This window comes from Micrasema longulum, unplaced genomic scaffold, assembly GCF_059751315.1.
Source record: "Micrasema longulum isolate JH-2025_06_02 unplaced genomic scaffold, ASM5975131v1 h1tg000482l, whole genome shotgun sequence".
Classification (NCBI taxonomy): Eukaryota; Metazoa; Arthropoda; class Insecta; order Trichoptera; family Brachycentridae; genus Micrasema; species Micrasema longulum.
In genome coordinates, this window is record NW_028277679.1 from 441,373 (window position 1) to 466,363 (window position 24,991).

Below are 24,991 nucleotides of genomic sequence, written 5' to 3' on the forward strand. Positions count from 1 at the left end.
CAGGGTTCAAATCTTACTCTACCGGAACTTAATTTCCATTTTACAGCACAAGTTATTATCGACTTTTATAGAATGGTTTTGAAATTGAAATATTTGGGTAAATAATAAAAACACAAATATTGATATTTAAAAAAGCACAAATATGTAATATTGAATTTCATGTGTATTTTTTTTAATAAAGACTATAAATATAAACAATCTTGTAATACTCTTTTCTTGTGGAGTACTCAAGCTACTACTTGCAAACTTGTTCATAGAAACATATATCTTTTCCGTGGCAGTTTCCAGATCGGATATGTGAACCGAAGCCAAGAACCGATTCTCAGTATATTCGAACTCCTTCAGATCGGCCGATACAGGAAAAACTTTCCCGCCTTAAACCAACCAAGTTGCTCACTTTACATTTTACATCTGGCACTGTTATATCTAGATTTCAATAATTACTTTTCTGGTATTTCGAATTCAAAAAGTTACCGAGACGAGATAGGAGCGAACGATTATGATAGCGCGGTTTATGGTTTTGCTATCGCACATAATCTTTGGTGTATGAATATTATAAGAAATTTTTCTTTATTGTTGTTTTTCTCCATTAATGGCAGCATCACAATTGTGTAATTAGCAAACAAAGACAAGATGATTGGTATTTCTCTTCAGGTACCAGTCCAAGAATTAAATATTATGGTTTGAAAACACTGTTTTGAAAATATATTTATTGTCACACAAGTAAAAAACTTTTTTTTTGATTTGGCAGCCATCAAGCTAATTATCTTTATTAATTAAAAGAAGAAGGAAAATTCGGTTCTTCGGGTCTGATTTGATAGACCTCGCTTAGTTGGCACCTCGGAAACCTAGGAATTTCGGGAACTCACAATGTTATTCGTTGTTTGTTGTTTGGAGTGATCAAAATGTAATGGAATTATGTTTTAAAAATGTTTGAGTATGTCCAAATGCTTGCAGACTGGCTGGATTTTCTCCCACATTGTTGAATTACTACATGGTAAAAGAAGAAGTATAAAAATTGAAAAATTGTTTTTAGGCGTTGCATAGTAGGTGATTTGGTTCAGCCGGATGAATCTCACCCTCGTAAATAAAGGTTTCAGCTCTTTTACTTCACAAAAGTCAAAAGACGGAAGAGTTGAGAAAATGTGGATGCTTAAACATGGGCAGAATGGTGAATGTTACTCAGTGTGTAAAGTGGCCACTTAAACCAGCCAATGACAGATCATAAGCCCTGTAAATGCCTAGACTTCCATATTCCCTAAGTTAAGGTATTCTCCATCCCTGTTGTAATTTGTTAATCTTAATGACTCCCGAGGGGGTGAAATCCAGTCTTTTGTCTACGAACATTAGGACAAACTCAAATATTGTAATGAAACCAACAGGTCCAAGAAGAAGTTTAAAAATTGAAAAGTTGTTTTCAGGCGTTGCCTAGTACGTGAAATAATTCAGTCAGATGAATCTCTTCGCAACAATAAAGGTTTCAGCTCTTTAACATCACTTAAATCAACAAATGGAAGAATTGAAGAAATATTGATGTTTAAACATGGGCAAAATGGTGAATGTTGCACAGTTTGTAAAGTGGCCACCTAAACCAGCCAATGACAGGTCATAAGCCCTGTAAATGCCTAGACTTCCATATTCCCTTGGTTAAGGTATTCTCCATCCCTGTTGTAATTTGTTGATCTTAATGACTCCCGAGGGGGTGAAATCCAGTCTTTTGTCTACGAACATTTGGACAAACTCAAATATTGTCTTGTGTTGAGTATCATAATGTTCACAACTTTACCGTGCGCCTACAATCCGTCAATTCATAGACAATTAATTACTATTTTAAATGAAATAACCAATATCTAATACAAAACCTTAATGTTGCACTTTTAATGAAACAGTTTATTTTGTCATCACTGCTAATTTACTTAAATTAACTTATCAGGCCTAACTATTGTATTTACATATGTAAGACAAAATGTCAATAAATGTACTACCAGTATTATTGATCAGAATCCGCATGTAGTATGTACTACCAACACAATTAATTTCGGCCGTTATTTTAACTTCCACTTAAATGAAGCATAATAATAATGTTCCTACGCTCAAATAGTACAGAGCAATAAAGCAATAACCAGCAATCGTGCAGTTATCGCTAAATGCATTAAGCTCGTAAGTAACAAGTCTAGTATTTTACCCGCACTAAACTTACTCCATTAAAACCAAGTGCCCCTATTTCATGTGGTGCCTAAAGTCCTCCAGTACAACAGGTAAGAAGGGCGTGAGACGTGGGCTGTAGGTGTGAACGGGTCCAAAATTTTATTCCGGTAAAGTTGCCCGGCGAAAACTAATGAACTTCAACCTATGACGCCGACGGTTGCAAAGGTTCTGATTCAATCGTTAAAAATAAATTAACCTTTCTTTTATACGAAAAAGGAACACATAAAATGTGTGGGAAGACATCGCTAGGCCGCTCGATGCGGAGCAAGACCATTAAATCTTAGACTTACTTATTGCAACTTCCACTTATGTGCTAAATTTTAAGAAATAAATTCGACTTAATGTTCTGTCCATGTTTTCATATCTGTACTTAAGATAACCATGCATTCATATGCCAACACCTTAGATAAGAATAAAACCCCCCTGCTCTAAGTTTCATTGATTAATCTGTTTATTTTTTGTTTAGATTCGATGACATTGTGAACAATATTCTGTGTTTATTATATTAGTTTTATATCACCCGTCGATGGGAGGAGTGCTCTCCCGAAACTATAGTTGTGTTCTTGTAAAAGAATAAAATTGTGTAACACTGATAACAAAGTTTTATTTTCATAATAATTTATAATGAAGTGTTACGAAGTGAATGCCGATTCAATTAAAAATAATATATTTATATATTTATATTTATAAACATATATATTTTTTCAATAATGAAGTTGTTTTTTTTGTAATCTTCAAATAGACACACCGGATTTGGAAAGTAAAATTTGTATAACTATGCTGGATTTTAATATAAAAAGTATTTATACTTGCTGCGCGAATAATTAATGAGACGCCAATACAGCAATAAATCGGTGTAGGGGATAGCACGAAAATAGAATTTATAACAAGGGCAGAGCCGCTGTTCTGTGGCCGATGTTTGTGTGAAACAGATTCAGTCGATTATTGCCAATAGTGGGGGATGCACGCATGTAAGATGACTGGCAAATGTATGATTTTAAATTTATTTCGCAATAACAGGGCAAAATTACATGTTTTGAAAAAAATAAAACATAAAGACGTACTGTTTAATAATTCCTTTCCAATGTCCAAAATTCAGAATATTTCGTCTTTTGCTTGTGGCAACACGATGTTATATCACCGCGCGCAAAGGAATTGATAACTAGTCTTTTTAGAGTTAAATTAAAATCTAAGTCACCCACTGCTTATCATAGTTCGCATTATGTAAATGGAATAACTATTATGCTTTGAGTCCTGGGTTCGATTGCATTTAACTGAAATATATATATATTTTTAAACTCGCTAATCTTTTATTTAGAGGTTTGTCAGTAGATAAGCCCAAAGAGTAAAAATTTTTCTTGTTTTTTTTTTCTTGAGGAATCAAAATCGCGACGCCAATTTTGTCATATGATATGTGTATGATGCACAAAAACAAAATCTATAGACATTTCTTAAAACATCATATTTGTTTATTAATTCATTTTTTTTCATTAAAAAAAATTATTAAAAATAATTTGACCTCACTGGGCTTTTCCGTGACGAGGACACTAAATAATATATTAAAAAATATATCTTTACGTGTGAGAATATCCAAAAAAGACTTATTATACATACATAATCAACAAAATGTTCAGACAGTTTTAAACACTTCGTATTTATGTTTTTTTAAATTTATGGATATTCATATAATATATATTTTAAAACTGAGCCGATTTTATTTTGTCTTTTCGCAAAGAATATAAAAATAAAATTTCGAGAGTCGATAACTTTTCAGTTTTTCAAAATTATTAATCATATTTGTATAACGTTTGTCCAAAGATGGCTTATAAACCTAGACGCTTTTGTGGATTTAGAAACAATTTATCAAAAAACAAAACAATGGAGACACGCCTATGGTAAATATGTGCAGTGTGTAAAAAAATGACTACTTCGATTCCATAATCCAAGGAGAAAATACGGGAATACTTTTGTATGAAAAAAAGTCAGACAGCGTTTTTTCTTAATCCCTAGGAGGTGAAGTTATGTATTTGTTTACAAACATTTTGACAAACTTAAAATACTATAGGGTAAAAGTAGTTCAATTTACCCCGTTAAATGCCAGTGCGCCTAAAAGCATCGCGGTTCCTTGAAAACCATAGCTGTCCAGAAGGTACCTCACGAGTTGAGGCATCAGCATTTGTCCTATTCCAGTTCCTGCCATCGATGTGCCTACAGCCATGCCTCTCTTCGCCCTAAAGTAGGAGTTGACTGCCACAAATGTAGAGGGCTGAATCAATCCGATACCCAACCCTAAAATGTATTTTATTTTAGAAAAAAAAAATATTATTACATAACCATTGGTAGAAATATGTAACAATACTAGAGACAAAAACAAATCTACTCTTAATTTAATAATAAATAATAATATAAAGAAGATGGTTTACATAATTGTGAGTGTGAGAGTGAGTGTGTGTGAGCGAGTAGTAAAAAAATGTGTACTTAAAGAGAGGAGGATATAGGAGAGGGCTTGGGATTTTTATTAAAGATGAAACGGATATGCGGTAACTCTCCGGCCGAACATTCAATAGTAAGTAAATATATGACCGGATACTGGATAGTTGGCAAATTTATGACAGGATACCAAGTAGTAGGTAAATATCTGTCCGGATACCGGATATTAACTCATATTAATTAAACTGCGGAAATTTCATGAAATCATTATAAAAAAAAATCGTAATATTAAAAACGTTCATCAGTTTTCATTATACAGTAAGTCGAGTTGTGGTCCTGTGGCTAGTGTCTCGGACTTACAGATCAAAGGTCCGTAGTTCGAATCCTCCTCTACCCAAACTTGATTCCCATTTTCCAATAGTGAGTTATTTACAACTTGTTGAAAATGGCCCTCAAAATGAAATATTTGGGTAAATCATAAGAATGCTAACATTTCTTAAAAAAAAAAGAAAAGTAAAAGAATTTGGAAGAGAATACGTTGATTTAAAAAAAAATGTTTTGAAAAAAAAAGACAATAGGCCGTATACCCAGCTATCCGGCTTAGGGGCTCGCTGAATATCCGGTATCCGGCCAAACCACTATTTTTTGTTTCATTATTCCTTTTTTTGCATTTTTCCACTTGTAGTATGTCCTATGTCATCGCAAATAATAATGAGTTGTTAATATTAATTTATCAAGTGTTGCATTGTTATCTCTTTACGTGCGTTTTTAATGAAATAATTTTAAAAAAAACTATTGATTGTAAAATCAAATGTAAACGGTATCTTAGGTCAATTCAAACATGACTCAAACCGGTTTTTTTAACCTGTCAATCACCAGATAAACAGTTATTAACATTAAACAGAGAAATAAATTTTAACTTTTATATTGTAAATTTAATTACTCTGACCATTTACACAACCTTTTTCATTCGTCTTACTCTCTAAAATATACATGATTTATTTACGGTTTTGTGGTTCTTTAATTTGATATGGGTCTTTATATTCTTCGTTTAACTTTAACATACTTAAAAATATTGAAATTATTAGTATTTTTTTGATAAGCAGTGTTCTGTGTAGCACAATTTTAATGCTTTTTGCCTTTTAACGATATTTTGAGTGTGTCTGAATATTTGTAGACATGCTGCATTTCCTCCCAAGGAAGTTATTTTGATCTAAAATTGTTGCAACAGAGATGGAAAACATTTTTGAGTTAGGAATGCGGAAGTCTACATATACAGGGCTTTCTCCAACATTATTTTTATTTATAGGAAACAGATTAAAAAATCGTATTTGCCGCAACAAATCGGTTTCTTATAACAGGCATTTGCCCATATAGGAACCGATTGCAACATTAGGCATACTAATATTTCTGGTTTGCCGACCCTTCATATACTGAGCCTACTCCTAGTACAAGCGAAATTTGCCTGAGTGTTTTTTGTGCCATTTTTGTAACAATGTATGTATAAACAAATAAATAAATAAATAAATAAATAAATAAATAAATAAATAAATAAATAAATAAATAAATAAATAAATAAATAAATAAATAAATAAATAAATAAATAAATAAATAAATAAATAAATAAATAAATAAATAAATAAATAAATAAATAAATAAATAAATAAATAAATAAATAAATAAATAAATAAATAAATAAATAAATAAATAAATAAATAAATAAATAAATAAATAAATAAATAAATAAATAAATAAATAAATAAATAAATAAATAAATAAATAAATAAATAAATAAATAAATAAATAAATAAATAAATAAATAAATAAATAAATAAATAAATAAATTAATAAATAAATAAATAAATAAATAAATAAAAAAAAAAAAAATAAAAAAAATAAAAGAAATAAAAAATAAATTTAAAAAATTTAAAAAATTAAAGTGATAGAATAAGGATGGTATTCCTATTCTTACTCTACCACTATGCCTAGGCGTAATTTTGTGCCAGGTTTATGAGTTAGGTCCTTAGTGTTTGTTTTGCCACTTTCTTGTACAAACATACATTTAAAAAAAATGTAACGGTCGAAATTACGTTTGTTAGTTAAAATGAATGTATTGTAATACTTATATTACTGAAATATTATTTTAGTGTGATAATTGCATTACATGATTGTATTACATGTTTCCATGATTCTGTTCTAAAGGCGGCTTCCGTGGAGTAATGACTAAGATGCTCAACTCACGCACAAAAGGTTTCGGGTTCGATTCCAGATGATGACACATAAATTTGATGTGATTGCTCTAAAACCTGATATTCTGTCTTAAAATTCACTATTGTTGTTGGGCTTCCTGGCCTGTAGTGGTGCAAAAAAAAAAATTAATGAATTGTATGCGACTTCAGAGAGTAAAATATTTTATAAATTTTTTTTTTTACTGTAAAATAGGTAATGTTAGTAGTCATAAACTCACCAGTGAATAAACTGTACGTCACAACCAAATGCCAGAGTCTTGTAGAAAAACTGGCTGCTATCATACCTCCTCCTGCGAGAATGCTTCCGGCTATCGTCACAGTCCTAAAATAAGTGGGGTAATAATTAGTATTAGCACCGTAAAAACACTATTATTTCATCGGCGAATTCTAACTAAACTTGAATAAAGAAATGAAATGCCAAATATCGTCAACGTAGGTACGATGATTAAAATGTATAACTATGTAGATAAGAATATACGTACAATAAGAGAAATAATTAAACCTTCTTCTTCGTCTTTGACAAAATGTGCAGAATGGCTGGTTATTTAATTGTATGTAATGTTCAGGAAGCCCAATATCTCTGGATATGAACTGAACTCATATTTTGTGTCGTTCTTTCCCATCAAAAGAAAGAAGTGTTGCTAACCTATGGTGTTGAAATTGTTAAATGTAATACCTACCTACTATCAAGCCTATCAATGTAACTTGATTAAATTGGTATAGTTAATAACTTACAAATAAACGGTGCGATAATATGCATTATTTTGGTATTTGTATTTTAGTGACTTAATTAAGTGCGTTGGAGTTTAATAATTATATAAAAATGATAATAATAATATAATCAGAAGTTATTGAATTTATAAAATTACTTTTATGGACATTAACTATTGCAGTACAAATAAATGCTGTTTTTGCTACCATTTGTGGTTGCAATATCGTCATGAGTTGAATGACGATATCCTACAAAGGCCCTCTATATAATTTGCCAAACTAAATTCAATTAAAATTGTTTTACGTGAAATTAAAAGTTTTAAAAGAAAAACTCGTTTATTAACATAAGAAGATTGCTTTTTAATAAATGCAACAAAAAGGAAGACCCACGGTCTTAAAAAATCTTCTTAGATATGTGGATGAAAGTATTTTTGCTGCTGTTGGCAGTGAAAATACTTTCACTATCGCTGTTTACAACAACAGCAGCGAATCTTGATTATTTGTGTTAGACGTAGGTAATTTATTGAAATAAAATATTCATAATAGAGTACCTTACAGTAGTCGCTTACGTAGAATACCTTACAGTAGTCTCCCATACAGAGAAAAACAATTCCATGATTATTGACCACGAAGTAAGCTAAAGATTACAGCAATACGTCGGACCTTAGGTACTTGGGATGAGAATTGCAAGCGCTAACCGAAACCGTCCATTACACGTTTGTTGTTAAACTAAAACCCAGTCTAAAACCAAACCAAAAATTTGGAATGCTTTGGTTCTATACAGGGCTTCTCTAAAGAGTTATTACTCTGAAGTAAAGTCTTTTTTCAAACAAACGGCGATGACCATTTGACCCCGAGGCGGACAAACAAGAGTAATACACATTTTAAACATTATCAAGGAGTATCTTGTTGTGGTCTTGCGGAAATGTAATGGGCTTAAATTTATTTTATTTATTTATTTGTGTATTTCACCGTTTTAAAATGTACATATATTCTTTGTTTTAGGTCCCGACTAGCTAGGAAATTCCTGTGTTTAGGAAGGACCTTCTTTTTTACATGTGTTTTTTTGATTTCATTAAACGATGCTCAAGAAATTCAAATAATAATAAAAACATTAAAAAACAAAAATATATATATAAATTAGAAAACATACAATTATTAATTAGAATATAAAACAATTCTGTTAATTTGAAAACATACCGACAATAATGGAAATATGCCATTAATAGATAAGAAATGAGACATTATTATTATAATTAAGACAATATACCGATAATAATAAAAATTGAAGCATAAATACGAATAATAAAATATAGCATTAATAATTAAGAAATGAAACATAAATATAAATTGAAAAACATACCGAAAATGAAAAAAAAATTAAGCATAAACATAAATTTGAAAATATACCTTTAATAATAAATATCAGGTGTCTAAGGTTTGAACCCCGCATTATAGAGCATATACCACGGCTAAGTGCCCATTTTCAAACACAGTTGTTTACGATTCAAACAAAATAACTTCAAATTAAAAATGAAGTTAACCATTAAACACTTTTTAAAAAAATAATTAAAAGATACTTCAGTTATCAATATTAATATAGATGTCAAAACATTAAAATGAGTGTTTTGTGGTGCAAAACAAAAAAAAATACGCCAACGTGCCGAGAAATCTTGGATTAGTCTGTTGCAATCGTTGCAATAGATTTTTACAAACTATACTTTTTTATGAGTATGCTAATTACATTAAATGAAAATGGCAATAATTTATATTACTACCTGGCAGAGTAGTTCTTCAACGCCGGGCCCGATACCAGACCGGAGAAGTTGTACACAAACAGCATGATATTAGCTACCCAAGTTGCACCAATCGTTCCTTGACCCATATCTATCAGTTTGTCGCCGAATAGAAGACCAAACAGGGAAAGAAGAGATTGGTTGAAAATCTAAAAAAATACATTTGTTTTTAAGTACTTATATTTTCTACAACGGACTTAAAAGTGTAAACAATGCTGTGCAAAGTGTAAACAACTAAATACGATTAAAATGATATATTATGCACTTGTACAGTCATCGCTTTTCTATGGAATGATTGAATGGGGGGAACTTACAACAACCATATTAAACCATTAGAAACTGTTCAAAAATTTATATTAAAAATGATGCTTCACAGAAATCGCACTTTTCCCTCTTGTCAATTGTTCCAAGAAGCTAAACTTTTACACTTGAGACAAATATATTGTTTTCGATGTTATTAACAAACAATTCAAATAGATCAAGTCAAAGAAGGAATCGTGTGTTAGAAATACCACATTGTAAAACGAGGCTAACACAGAGACACGCATATTTTATAGGCCCAAAAATTATTAATTCTTTTTTTACTGATAATATTTCATTGATTCCAAACATTCAAAAGTTTCCTTCTTTTAAAAAACAAGCACTATCCTGGATTCAAACTAAATATATGAACTCTTTTTCTATGATATATTTTGTTGCCCTTTAATAATAAGGAATATTTTTGTGTTTTTTTTTGTATTTTTTATTTCCTTTTTTTAATTACTATAAATTTAAAAAAAAACATATTATCTTTTACAGAATACTTTATTTTTTCTTTTTTATGTTTCACAAAAATATTATAACTGTCCTTTATTTATTATAGGAGCAAAAATTCATTAACATTTGTATACCCACGAACAGGCCATGCCTTTGTGGGATTTTTTCGTTGGCTATTTTTACTATTAATATGTCCTTCATTGCTATGAATTTATGCTTTATTTTTTGAATACTCTGTTTTACCTCTTTTGTTAATTGTAAAAAAACGAAAAAAATTGAATAAAAAAAATGCTTCTCAAGAATTTCAAATAGTACAAAATCATATATTGACCAAATAATGAGTAAAACTAAAATCGTTCCGAAGTCTGCAGTTTTTACATTGAACTGATCACTATTTAACGATTCCGCCAATTATTCTTCTTCCTGGCACACCTTTTACGCTAGCGCCAGTAACTTCTGTTCTGGGTTATCACAATTCTATGCTATCAACTCTACCTTAAGTTTTTACTGGGATGTTCTGGACTTTTATTACTGAATGGACCTCATCTCTATGCAAGACGTGACTATGACTATACAATCTCATCTGTTTTTTTCCAGTGTTTTTACTATCAGTGCTTCTTTAAATGCCAATTCTGTCAATAAAAAAAAATAACATTAACAAGCGAGAAAAATCAATAAGTTGAAAATAAACTTAACTCAAATACAAGCTTAATTACATAGAAATAATAAAACGTAAATGATATGTGAAATATGCCAAATTCAATTTTGAACACTTAACTGTTCTCCTAAGAACAAGTGAGGTGAATTTATTAGTTTTGTTTATTGTCGGCCTCGTGGTGTAAAGTCAGCGCGGTTGGCCACCATGCAAGCTGTCTCGGGTTCGATTCCCGATACGGTTGATATAAATTTTTATTTAAAAGGATGTTTTCACACTAGTTTACTGCATAGTCCCTGGACTGGTACACGAAGCATAAGACTGACAATCTTACCACCATATAACAAAAACAAATCAAGATACGCTGCGATTGGTATACAAATGCAGTGCCCTATGCACCATTCGGTGCCGAAAGGGAATGTTGATGAGTTTTGTTTATTATCTTTTATGGATGGACATAAAAATATAACTGCAAAAGTAGAACTTTTCAGGAGGGCAAAAAAATGTTATTATGAACCCAATTATTTAGTTACAGAACTCATATTTTGCGAAATGTGATATTATTTATAGATTATTTAATTTAATCTATTTGTACAAATAACAGCAATGTTCAACATAATATGCTCCTTGAAACAGTAAAGATGGGACTGAAAGGAGTCTACTTATACGGCTAAAACAAACTTACACTATTTGTACCACTCAATGAATTATAGAAATGAGTCCACTTATATTACTGAGACCATCTTGTACTATTTATGCCACTGCAAATATGACGGGAATGCGCATACTCATTTTATTGAAACAAAATTTTAATCGCCAAAAATTTGTTAATTCATGTTTCGATTAGTCGTATAAGTGTATTGTTAATACCATTACTGCAGGCATATACAAATAACATTTTCTCATTTAAACCATAAAATGAACAAAAATGCAGCAAAAATTACGTACTCGCTGAGGATTGCTATACTGGGGTTAGAGGGACTTTGTTTGTCTGCATCGAGTGCAGCGTACTGTTATTATTATGTTACATGAAGGTTAAAAGGTATTTCTCACTTAAGCGCCAGTACAAATTATTTATTTATTTATTTTATTTTGTAAACAAACAGTATGTACAAAATAAAGTGACTATTTCTTTATTTATTTGTATAGGACACTCATGCACACACGAACTAAATTGTTACACCTAAAACAGGAATTAAAAAACAATAGAACGTCCAAAAGATATTTGTGATAATAAAATCAACTAAAAATTTGCTTCTCTCATGCATTTGCGTCTTTGGACTTAAATTTAAATTCATAAGATTATGAAATAAAACAGTTTGAAAATAGCCCGCAGCACATTAAACAAAAGTGAGAACAATATGCTGCAGTGATAAGTTAAATTTAAAACTTAGGCAGAGAATGGCGACATGATATGTTTGGTCTGTTTTGTTGTATGGCTCGTTAACCTGGACTTTGAAAGCACACACTTCGAACCAGTTAGAGGCATTCGAGATGAGATTTCACATAATAATATTTCGCACACCGTTGACATATTCAATCAGCAATTTAGAGTTCTTGAGACGAGCTAATTACAACAAACAATTGCTAAAATGTACAAAGTTTCATAAGATAGCAGTATCTGTAAAATAAGTATGAAATAAGTATAAAATCCTTAAACTAATGGGCAATGGGCTGCGCAACCTAAGAGACTGGACCAGAATGAGATGTGTGGAAGAGTTGCTCCGGGGAGCGTAAGACAGAAAAGTTCTTTTAAAAGTGATTGTCAACGTCGAGGACAATGAAGAATAACGGTATAAAAAATAATTAAAAATATGTTTTTTATATGTTGACTTTGCAAGAATCAGACCAAGGATCTTAAGCATAGTAAACAAACGTGCCAAAAATTTATGTAACGTGCCAAATAAAGGATATGTGTCGGTTAACATCAAAAATGGATATATCCAGACTAAGCATTTTTTCACAAAGAACACTATTCTAAAACTGATTATTGCTATTCTACTAAATTGTTATTTAGACTATATGTAGGTCTGACGTAGGTATTAAAGTATTCTACGTTATTTGATTTGATCGATTAGACTTAGTTTCCGTGTAAAACTTATATATAATTTGGATGAAACTCATTTTGATATACCGAAATGGATTTAACTAGTTTTGATTAAATTAATTTGTGGATTTAACCAGTTTTGATCTAATCTGTCATTGAATTTCTGTGTCAGGGTTGTCACTTTTACGAAGTAAAAAATAAATAAAACTAATCGTTTTGAGTGTTATTGTGTTATTTGAGTGTTATTATGTGTTATTGAGTGTTATTGAGTGTTATTGATCGGATTTTGCCGATTTTGATAAAAAATCAAACTTCTGACAACAATTATTATGTATAATATTGGATTTTCCCATTTTTTAAATAAATATTCTATTTGAAACTAAACTTTTTATCGTGTTTCCACAAAAAATATTTTTTTACCAATTTTGGATTTAACCAATTTTGATATCCACCGACACATATGTTTTTCTTACAGGAAAAGGAGTAAAAAAATATATTTTTTTAAAAATATTTTACAATGTCTAAAGGTGTAAATGCTAAAATACAATAACAAAAATACGCAATAGTGCTTAGGACATTTTATGCGGAAAGAAAAGTTCAAAATAGCCTAAATCTAAGGCTTTTTGTAGCTTTGAATCCTTACTCAGAACGGTTGCAGACAAAACAATATTGCCATTACAAAAGTCAGCTTCAACCATCGAGGGTCACAATAAAAGAAATAAAATATTTGGTTGTTTCACTTTTTATTAAATGAAAAAACATGTGTGTAAAACATTTTAGTAGACTATGATAAAAATATTGATTAAATCTATTTTTACAGGTAAAATCCAAGAATCTAATATTATTGAATGTTTCTACATTTATTTTGTGAAACAACGTTTTTAATTTGAAATAACCAAATATATTTTATTTTTTTAAAATAAAAATATTTGCGTTCTTATGATTTACCCAAATATTTCATTTTGAGGGCCATTTTCAACAATTTGTAAATAACTCACCATTGGAAAATGAGAATCAAGTTGAGATAGAGAGGTATTCGAACCACAGACCTTTGGTCCGTGAGTTCGAGACGCTAGGACCACAACCCGATTCGATTTATTTAATATCTAACAGTTTTTTCACTTTCTGCTTGTCTGAATATTAAAAAAAATATGTTTCACGATTAGGGGCCACTTTTGTTAAGAAATGAAAATACGAACAAAAAAAAACGCATAATTTTTTTTCAGAAAAAATATCAAAAGGCACTTACGGTATCCGGCGGAAATAAATTACACCGAGCTTAAGAAAGAGACTGCCGACTTTGTCTCTGTCGCACTAGTCCGGAATCTGAATATGCTAAGTATTCATGACAAAGACAACGTTTTACACAGCCAATTAGTTGGCAGTCTCTTTCTTAGACTCGATGCTTTTTATTAAATACCAGCTTTTGTATAAAAAATTAATAACTTTTCAATATTTTCTTAGCCAAAGAAATTAAATTACTTTAAAACTCTTAAAATAAGACAAATCATAATAATTTAATTTTGGACAACTTACTGTGATCATTTCCTGTTTTTATTATCATTTTTCATCATCATCATCATTCCCTTTCCGCACCTAATGGTACATTGAGCACTGCACTGGTACGCCAATTACAGCGTATCTTGATTATTTTTGTTACATGGAGGTAAGACGGCCAATTTTACGCTTTAAGTACTAGTCAGGAAGTATGCAATATTCTAGTGTAAACCTTTTTAAATAAATATTTCATATCAACCATGTCGGGAATCGAACGCGAGACCTCTTGCAAGGTAGGCAAATGCGCTGACCACTACACAACGTGCCGACATAATTTATATGAGTAATTGTTAAAATGATTTGTTTTTAAAATATTCATGTAGGTAAGGGGAAATATTGTAATTCGTAATTTTCTGAAAATTGAAAAAAAAAAATTTAACCTTTTTTCTACTTTCGTTTTTACAAATAACCCGTATAACAATTGAAATTTGTTGCGTAACTTTGTTTGAGTCTCATATATCCATCTTACTCTAACACAATTAAATCGTATTTCGCTCTCGGTCCCACTACACACGATATAAACGAAGTAACGATATGTAAAGAGTTCTGAAGTTCGAACTCTTAGATACACCTTTATCTTGCAATCGTTTCAAATTTATGAGTAATATAAATGAGCATTATTACTCATTACAATATCCACGTGTTTTTGTAATGTCTTATTGATAATCACGTGTAATACTAAGCTGATTCACTTATCAATAAATAATGATAAAAAATATTGGTAATTGAGCAATAGTTTAACTCATGTTCAGTGACAGTGGTTATTTCCAATGCAATTTCCTTAGAAATGTACATTATTGATTAACAATAACAAAATCCAATAAGCTTTAAAAAACGATAACCTTACATAGTAACTGTTATCTGTCGTATATAATAGGATGAAAGTAAATCATGTTAATGAATACTATCAACGAAATTCAGACCTTGTATTTAATTGTATTGTATCTGGGTCCAATCGAAGACAGAAGTTGTAAGTCAAACTGACATATTGACCCTGGCACAATAAGCTATTAATTTATACTCGTGTTCGATCGTTAAAGGTATCTGTAGTACTTTTGTTTTTTTATTTTACAAAATACAACGACATTGTGTGTATTTTTATAGTAAAGAAAAATGTTATAAATACCTACACGCTGTAAAATAAGAATAATCTTTTCTTGTATCCATCATTATTTCAACGAGGGATGCTGAATTATAACACCCTCGAATCTCACCATCAATTTTTTTTAGAAACATTTCTATAAGATGATTTCTGAAAGTGCATAATAAAGTCTAAATATACTGAAAGAGATAAGTTTGTATACTTTATATGTATAGTTACTAGAGAAAGATCTCATGCACTGTTTTATGCACCCAGAAACCGTACAAATGCAAGTCGGAATTCACCAATTAATATGGTAATTCGCTTGCTGAATACGGCTTCTGCGGATAATATGGAGTTATTTTTTCCGTACATATCGGCAGTTAATAAACTATCTTATTTCTAATAATTAACTTCTACCTTATATTAACAGTCTGCATGACGTGGTGGGTTAAACAATCCGTAAAGTAATGCTGACTACAATTAATTGTAAAATACACAAATAAATTAATAAATAATAATATATTTCCCAATGATGTACCCGTTTTAATGAATTTACCAATTATTTTAACAAGGAGGCTAGACTCTTACATGCTGGGGAATTTGGCTATTCGGGCATTATGTAATCGGTCTTCTGGATCTTGTTTTATCAGCCCTTCGGACTTAAGGTGTTTAGGATCTCGAACATCTTGAAATATCGCCCCTTTGAGCCTAACAACTTATTTTTGTTTTTTGGACTAATCTAAATGTTATAAAAAAAAATCTGTCTCTCAAAACAATGCTCCTAAAACAACTCAAATTAAACAGATACATTTAATATTTAGGCAAAAATTTTGCAAAAATATAAATTTTGAATAATCAAAATAGTTGCAGTCGGGAAAGTTGCTAGCGACTATAACATGCTAGGTTTGGCCTTTTCGGCATAAATGTATGTTTCTCTTGGTCTAATGTAATCGGTCTTAAAAGCATCAATGAATTTGTTAGTTTGTAACTTATCAAATTGCCTCACGGGCCTCAGTCGATTGGCTTTTCGGGCCTTGATCAATTAGGATCTCGGATGCGCTATATAAATTATTCCTAACCCATATTCATGTATTTGTTAAGCACCCTTGAGAGGTTATATTACAAGAGTGGAGCTGTATTAGTTATCCACATTAATTAAATAAAAAATGTTTTATTTAAGATGCAACTTAATTATTTTTCAATGTAACAAATAATTCAATTCAATGAAATTACGTCGTTGCGCTGGCAAATTCTATTACGTTTTTTTTTTAAACAATCAACAAGATATTTTAAACAATAAACCAATGATGATGTTTTTTTAGTATTTTTTATTGATAACTCAAAGTATGACTGATATAGAAATCTTACGAGTGTATTGCTGAGGGATTGGGTTGAAATTAATACGTCGGCGTCGGTGGGAAGTAGTAAAAAAGGCCAATACATATCACCAGTAATTTTAACGACATTTGGAATTTCCGATTCATTGTTTCTTATATAAGTAGACTCTAGATTAACGGTGTTAATTTATAAAGATGGCAATGAGCTCCGAATAAGCAGTTGAAAGCAAATACAGGGCGATACAGGAAAAAATCGTATGAAAATGGACTTAATTTGCGCAAAATTGCAATACCAGAGAGGGCCTCTGGCTGAAACTTTATAACTTTACTCAGCAATATGTCTAAATGTTTATACACAGGCTAGATATCCATCCTAGGAAGTTATTTATATCTTATTTTGTTGCAACAGAGGGAAACATTTTTTGACGAGAATATGGAAGCCTAGGTATTTACAGGGATTACGATCTGTCATTGGCAGGTTTAAGTTACCACTTTACACACTGTGTAACATTCCCCATTATGTCTATGATTAAATATCTGCATTTCTTTGACTCTTCCATGTGTTGACTTTTGTGAAGTAAAAGTGCTGAAGGGCATATATCATCTGGATGAAATTCATCTGGCTGAACCATTTCACCTAATAGGCAACGCCTGAAAACAATTTTTACATTTCTATACTTCTTTTTAAACGGTTAATTTAATCAGCGATCCTTTAGTATGTCCAAATATTTATAGGTAAACTTGATTTCCTGCCTAGGGAGTTATTAGGATTGAAGGATCCATCTTTATTCACTTCTCAAAAACGTATTCTCTCTGTTGCAAAAAATTAATATAACTTTATTGTTTAGACATCCTAATTGACAATCATTAAAATCACCGGAATATTCATGAAATTGATACACGAAAAGCCACAACTATGTAATATTATAGTATTTAAACTCAATATGACTGTAAAAAAGTCTTTTGAACGAAAACAACAAAATTCAATTCCTTTTATATAATTTTAAATGCTGTATCCTTTACGATTTTGAATAAACTGTTAAGTATAATAAAGATACTGATCTCAAAGATATTGTAAGGTTGTTGAAAACATAATCAGTAATACTACTTGAAAATTGAAATTAAATAGTAAAAGTTTTGAAAAGTATTCCTTTTTTCATACATGAAATATTTTGTTTTAAAAATTGCTACTACGTCGTTGATCAAACAACCTCATCATTTATTTCAATGTCAATAAATTACCACAAAATTCTAATACAAATATTCACAGACAAATTAGAATAAGACAAAATGATAACGTGGTTTTATTTATTAATAATATTTATTGAAAGCATTTTTGAGAAGGAAATGTGGAAGTCTAGGCATTTACAGGGCTACTGACCTGTCTTTGGCTGGTTTATGTGGCCACTTTACACACTGGGTAACATTCACCATTCTGCCCATGTTTGAATATCCACATTTCTTCAACTATTCCAGCTGTTGACTTTTGTGAAGTATTCACATTTTACGGACCCCTAAACTAAACCGATCAAAAAGTGTTTGTTGAATTGCTCTAAAAAAACAAAATTTATACCCTTCTACATGGGCACAATTTAATGGATGTTCCAAAAAATCTAAAATAATATTATACTTTATGCCACATACAAGACTGATTATGTATTGTTTACATTCTTACAATAATAACACACAACAACAGTTTGTGTATTTTTGTCTTTTGACGAAGAAAAAAAGGAATGGCCACTAAAATGTAATAAAAGAAAATAAAAATGTTATTTTTAAAAATGTGTCATTGTTTTAAGCCTTACTGTTAAAATAACTTTTCAAGAAATAAACAACAGTCTTCTAAAATACATCTAGATAATATTTGCTTATTGTTGACTTAAGCTCAACTTAACTTTCAAATATACAATAATACATCTTTAGAAATAATACTCAATAAATTACCTTCCGAAATAATAAAAATGTAAAAATAAAAGTATTCAAAGCCAAACAAAGAAAAACTTATGTTACACACTCCATCCTTATTTTCATGCTGTATTCAAATATTCTTGTAGTAAAAGAATCCACATAAGTTTTTGAATTTCGTTTTTAATTATTAGATTTTTTTTCAAAATAAAAATTGTATTAAGAAAACTTTTAACTGTATTTTTGCTTTGCAAAATAACTTTAAACTATTAAGAAATATAAAACTTTTTGTTTAGACGTTAAAGATAAGCCCATGTATCTTACATGTGAGACTTATGCACTTAAAAATTATCAATTAAAAAGGTTTATAAAAATATTAGTGCATAAGGTTATTTTTTTGTATTTATTTAATCATTACGCACAACTATTATTTATTTCTTGTTTACCAAATATTAAAGCTTAACTAATCGTTAGTTTTAAAATTTACAAAGGGGTTTTAAAAACTCTATGTAACAGGCAAATACGTACCCATTACCTATTTGTATAATATATTAACGAGTCGTATTTTTACAAGTGTTGAAACTTACATTTGTCAAAGCAGTACCTATAACAACCATCCACCCCCACCCGCCGTCTGGAGGGACTAAAGTTTCTTTTCGTTTCACCGGAACCATTTTTAAAACTTTGAGAAAGACTTCTTCTATAAATATGTATTGTACTCAGGTACAATCCATTCTTTAATCACCGAAATATATTTGAAAAATTCAATGTCGTATAAAAACCAAATTCATCAAAACGAATTTTCAACAAAACACCGAATTTACTTTAAGGTTACGTATCACTAAATCACAGAATTCGTATCACTCAATCACGGTTATTTTCTTATTAATTATTGATGTTTTATTATTTATTGTTTTTTTTCTCAATAAAATGAATAAAAGAAATGGATTAACGTTGCGATTCCGGAAAAAAACATCACGATACTAAAGAAAACATATAATTGATTTGATTTTATACTGACTGCGCTTCGATACGATAAGAAAACATTGATAAAACGGGTGATTTTAAAGATAAACCAATGTCCCATTTATAGTCTATGCTTATCACATTATTACTCTTGTTTGTTTTTTAATAAATAATAAGTGCGATTTTATATTAATTATATTTAAAGCATAAACATTGTGGGCAAACATTTTACTAAATGTAAATAAATACTTGTCTACTTACCGACTTTTCTATATATCCCAGTTTAGAGATGTACCCGTATCTTCGTCAGGACACCAATTAAACTAACATGCGAAACCTAATGTACACCTTCACGATAGTTGTTGCAGAAAAATATTTTAGCCTTTAGTAGGCAAACTTAACATATCGAGATATTTGTGATGAACAACTATGGTAAAGTTGTATAGTGGGTTTTGCATGTTAGTTTAATTTTTGTCCTGAAGGAGAGACTGGTACGCCTTGAAACCGGTAGACATAGAAAAGTCGATAAGTGGAGAAAAAGGAAAAATACAGTTTTTTTTATATTTTCGACTCGATAATAAACAACAATCCATCACGCCGTTTATCCATAAGGGTAAGCAGTGTCAAACGCCATGTTACGTTGTCTTTGCATACATATCACGTTTCCTCTTAATTCATACATCCTCTCGAGCACGCGTGCCAATTATTCCGTTTTTCGACAGAAAAATAAAATAGTATCTAATGAACTTTCGATAAAATATCTCAAACTGAAAACCGAGTGCAGATTATTGTGAATCTTAGTGCATTTATACATAGTGTCTAAGGTCTAGTGTTTGGTTCTCAGAAAGGTCGACATTAAATGTTTGTTCAGGTAGTTTAGTATAAATTGAACTATTGGGTATTTACCTTCAAATATGCCGTTTTGACAAATGAGATTTAACGTGGCTCACTTTTGCTTTCGTAAGAATTCCACATTGAAAATAATTGCTTAAAAATCTGTGCTACTTTTAAAAATCTATTGGTCGTTTAATTTTTGTTGTTTGTTATTGTTTAGGTATTCGTATATTGAATGATGAAAGGTCACGGAACATCAGTTTTGTGTATAAACTAAACACCGCTAACGAATTCACTACAAGTTTTTGGTTTGTTCGCTTCCGTTTGGGAAATTTCAACCTCAATCAAAAATTCAAATCAGTGAAAAACCACAGACTAAGGCAAGGAACTGGAAGTGATAGTGAAAGCAGACCCATCTCATACTACGACTGAGTAACTAGCAGATTTCAACGTTAGTGGCATAACAGTATTAAGTCACTTGCATAAAATCGGAAAAAAAATACGCTTGAGATGTGGGTAGACGATGAGCTGAATGAACCTGATGTCTGCATTATTCCGCAGGACCGGCACAGTTATAAGAGACTTGTGAATCGGATCGTTACTTGCAATAAGAGACGTATCTTGTACGAAAACCGGAAACGTTCAACGCAGAAGTTGGATAAAGGGAATGCAGTCAAACAATTCCCAAAACGAAAGATCACCCAAAAAAGCTTTTGACATGGTAACGGTATGGTGATCCTTTGTAGGCGTTACTCACTACATTTTCATAAGACCTAGCTCAACTGTAAATGCATGCAAATGTTGACGAGAATTACAGACGAGAATTGAGGTAAAGAAGCTTAAAGCAAAACAACCGAAGCTTGTCATTGATCATCGCCACTGCTATTTAACGACAACGCTTGGACGTACAGTTCACGGCTGATGGGCTCTAAGCTGTAAGGGCTGAAGATGTAAAATCTCCGTCACTTACCAAACTCGCTGGACCCAATTTAAATAGTTTACATTTTTTTCAAAATTTCTTTAACATTTTACAGAGTAGTTTTTTTAACTCCAAAAATGCTTTCATTGTACCTATTTATAGACTCCCTTTAGAGCAATGGCATTAATCAACAACTAAAAATTGGCAAAACTGTATAAATGAAATAGAACGATATTTCGATCACAGAATGTGTTAATTGTTTTAAGAACTTGTAGGCTTTCTAGCCCGTTTTTTAATAGAACAATAAGACAAACTTAGTGATCGTTTATAAATCATTGAGGATAGGGTTGACGGTATGATCAAATGTATAAATGAATAAAACTACAAATAAATCGTATTTCTTATGACAGATTATCCAAAAACAATATTTTTATCCTCGATAAGGTGTATTTTACTTGCTGGCGTAAATGAAATGAGCTCGAGTTCTTGAAGATTAAGCCATGTATTAAGATAGGTATAAGTATAGAAGACTATAATATGAGAAGTTTGTGCTTAATACACATACAAGTAGAGGAGAGTTAGCTTCGACTGAGTTTAGTAGGAACTATTTCACGGAATGTTCAATATCTCACGAGGATGATCTCTCTTTTCACAGCACTTCATAATTCGAGTATAGAAAAACCTAGCTACAAGGAAATATAATGAAATACTGAGTCTTAAAACAGCTCAACTCTTTCATCGCTATGCACGCTTTAGTAATTTTTTAAATCGAATTTAAATTTATTACATAATAAACAAGAACACGTTTTTTAAGAATGAAGTACCTTATTTTAATTTTTTTATTAGTTATTATAAAAAAATAAATGTTAACTAGCTAATTCAAATTAAGAGGCCGTTTTTTTAAGAATACATCATCTAGGTATTTAAAAGAACTATTTTACAAAATGCAAATCAATGCCCAATTCCCTACTCCAAAATGTTTTTCATATCTTAATATCTCCCTAAAGAGTGAAATTCAGTTATTGTCTATTAACATTTGGAGAAACTTGAAACATTGTTGATAAAACCAAATAGTTTAAGAGGTGTAAACATAAAATAATATTTTCAGGCATTAAAATTTACAAAAAATATATCTAAAAATAACTCCATATAATAAGATACACAGTAAAATGTCAAAGTTCATTCATTCCTCCTTTTGCACCCAATAATGAAGTGATCAGTATTACACTTCATATGTCAGTCCAGGAACAACGAAATTTTGCAGTTTAAAATCAATATTTCACATCTATCGGATAAGGAATCGAACCCAGGACCTCAAAAATGGTAGCCAAATTTTCCAACAACTTCTTATTGAGGCGGACTTATTCCCACTTGATTTTTTTCTTCAAGAATTTTTACCTGAAAGCAGCCATCGAGTTGATAACACTCGTCTAAGGTTCTAGTTTTGTTTCACATAAAGAATTATGTATTCTCCATAACCAATATCATTTCTTAATCACTGAAAAGAAACAAATTAGATTAAATGTCGCAATTTTTGTTAGTAAAACCATTAATGGTTTTAATAAAATGAAAAATATGATATACGAGTAAATAATAATGCCCAACGCATTCATGAAAGACTTTAAAATGTGTACAGTGATGCAACCGTAAATATCAGCTCTGTTAGACGGAAGGTTTGCCGCTGAAACAAAATTGAAGGACAAACACCGTTGGCTGACGAACAGCGGAGTGGCAGGCCGTTGACTGCAGCAACTCCACGCAACATTCAGGGAGTCGATGAAATCATTTGTGGTAACCACCGGGTAACTAATGACGAACTGTGTCGCATTATTTCTATCAGTAAAAACAGTGTGATGACGATTATTCGAAAACTGGGGTACACAAAAGTTTTTGCTTGTTTTGATTTCGTCCATTTTTTAACATGTTCTTGTTAAAAAATTGACCAAAACTGTGAAAATGGACGAAACTTGTAATGAAAAGTGACAAATTAATCGTCAATTGCGTGGTTTTCAACGATCGTAATAATTGCATCTCAATATCCTGACTATCAAAAGAAGAAAAAAATAGGTTGCTTTAGTTTTTACCCGGCCCTCGTATAAAGCTAAATTGAATTTTAACAAAATGGTTTTTTTAAACTGCTTATGTAAACGAAAAAGAAATCAATACATACAAAAATAAGTAAACATATGCTTTAAAATAAAAAAAAAGTCAATGATGTTTCAAAAAGAACAGGAAAATTATTAAAAAAGTAAATTAATCTACTAGTTATAGTAACATTTGTATTTCTACCAAATTACCTTAAATTTTTATCAGTTTAATAGTTTCTAAATAAATACCAGCTCTTGTGAGGCTAGGTAATTCAATAACAAATTAATAACGCGCCATTACTTGAGCTGAATAATTTTGTTAGATCAGTTTTAATTCTACCCTAATCTTTTCTTACAAATATCTTTTAAATACGCGTTTGAAATTTTAATTTAACCATAATGTGTACAAAATCCTTGTAACGTTGACTTTTAAGCGGCCATTATTGTATATAAAAACTCTTCCCCGAAGCTAGATTAATTAAAACAATACAAGCGCCAAATGGACTTCTAAGTATACTTTTTAATATGAAAAAATGCTCAGTAAAATCCAATGGACATAGTACATGGGCAATTAGAGACTTCGTAACGGCTTACTTAGCTTTGCGGTAAAAATATATAATGTTTCACTAATTTGCGTAGCAATATTATTTAGAATGATTATTTTTACTTTTTCTCGTAGATGTTTGTTTTAATAAAACATTGTCGGATAAACGGGCTAGACATGAACTTGATAAAAAAAAAACATTTATCATAATTATGTCAGAAGAAACATACATCACATTCTCCAATTGTTAATAGAATTAACAATGAAAAATTGAAATAATGATTAGTTTTTTACTTTTAATTTAACTCTTTACTCTCGTGTGTATAGTTATTTTTTAAATTTATTATTTTTTAATACGAAAATTTGTATAAACCATGAAGTAAACTTTTTAACTTTCCTATTAAAGCACTTTGATTTTTTTTTCTTCTCTTCCTCTTTTTTAAAAACTGCTATTTTTTATTATTTACCTTTCTTTTATAAAGGTTAATATTATTATTTGTTATATATGTAATATTTCTTTTTATATTTTCATTTTTTGTTCTTTTTGTAATATTATGTTATTTTTTGTTGTATTTTTTATCACTGGTTTTATTGTAATTATGTAAAAGGCTCTTGGAACCGTAAATAAATCTCTTTATTAACCTCTATAGTAATAAGATCTTCAAGAAAATTGTGCGTTAGGGATTAAGTGTTTTTTTTTTTAAATTAGGCACACACATATATATGTTTAATAGCATACATATGACATTAAGTGCTAAAACTGCAACCAAATTCAAGAACTAATTTAAACACCCCTCTCTTTTTCATCATTTATTTCATGAATCCGATAAAAATCACCTCATAATTTATTTGTTTATGTACCTGTAATGCTAGTTTTATATAAGTATAATTTTCTTATTTTGCATG

The 24,991-nt window shown here is 30.4% G+C and overlaps 1 protein-coding gene across 4 annotated transcripts in view; it reads right to left on the bottom strand.

Annotated features, from left to right (window-relative positions):
* LOC148281245 (monocarboxylate transporter 13) overlaps positions 1-19,702 on the bottom strand; it is a 44,999-nt gene extending 25,297 nt beyond the window's left edge. For 2 of the 4 annotated variants that reach the window (XM_088226992.1, XM_088226996.1), the window contains exons 1-4: positions 19,323-19,702; positions 9,377-9,543; positions 7,106-7,209; positions 4,295-4,497 (exon numbers count right to left, since the gene is read on the bottom strand). In XM_088226992.1, the coding sequence (XP_088083118.1) occupies positions 4,295-4,497; positions 7,106-7,209; positions 9,377-9,543; positions 19,323-19,409 (561 nt within the window). In that variant the 5' untranslated portion in view covers positions 19,410-19,702. Of the gene's footprint in view, positions 1-4,294; positions 4,498-7,105; positions 7,210-9,376; positions 9,544-10,645; positions 10,783-19,322 lie in introns of all 4 variants that reach the window. The other 2 variants (XM_088226993.1, XM_088226994.1) reach the window with 2 other exon arrangements.
* Between the last annotated feature and the right edge of the window lie 5,289 nt (positions 19,703-24,991).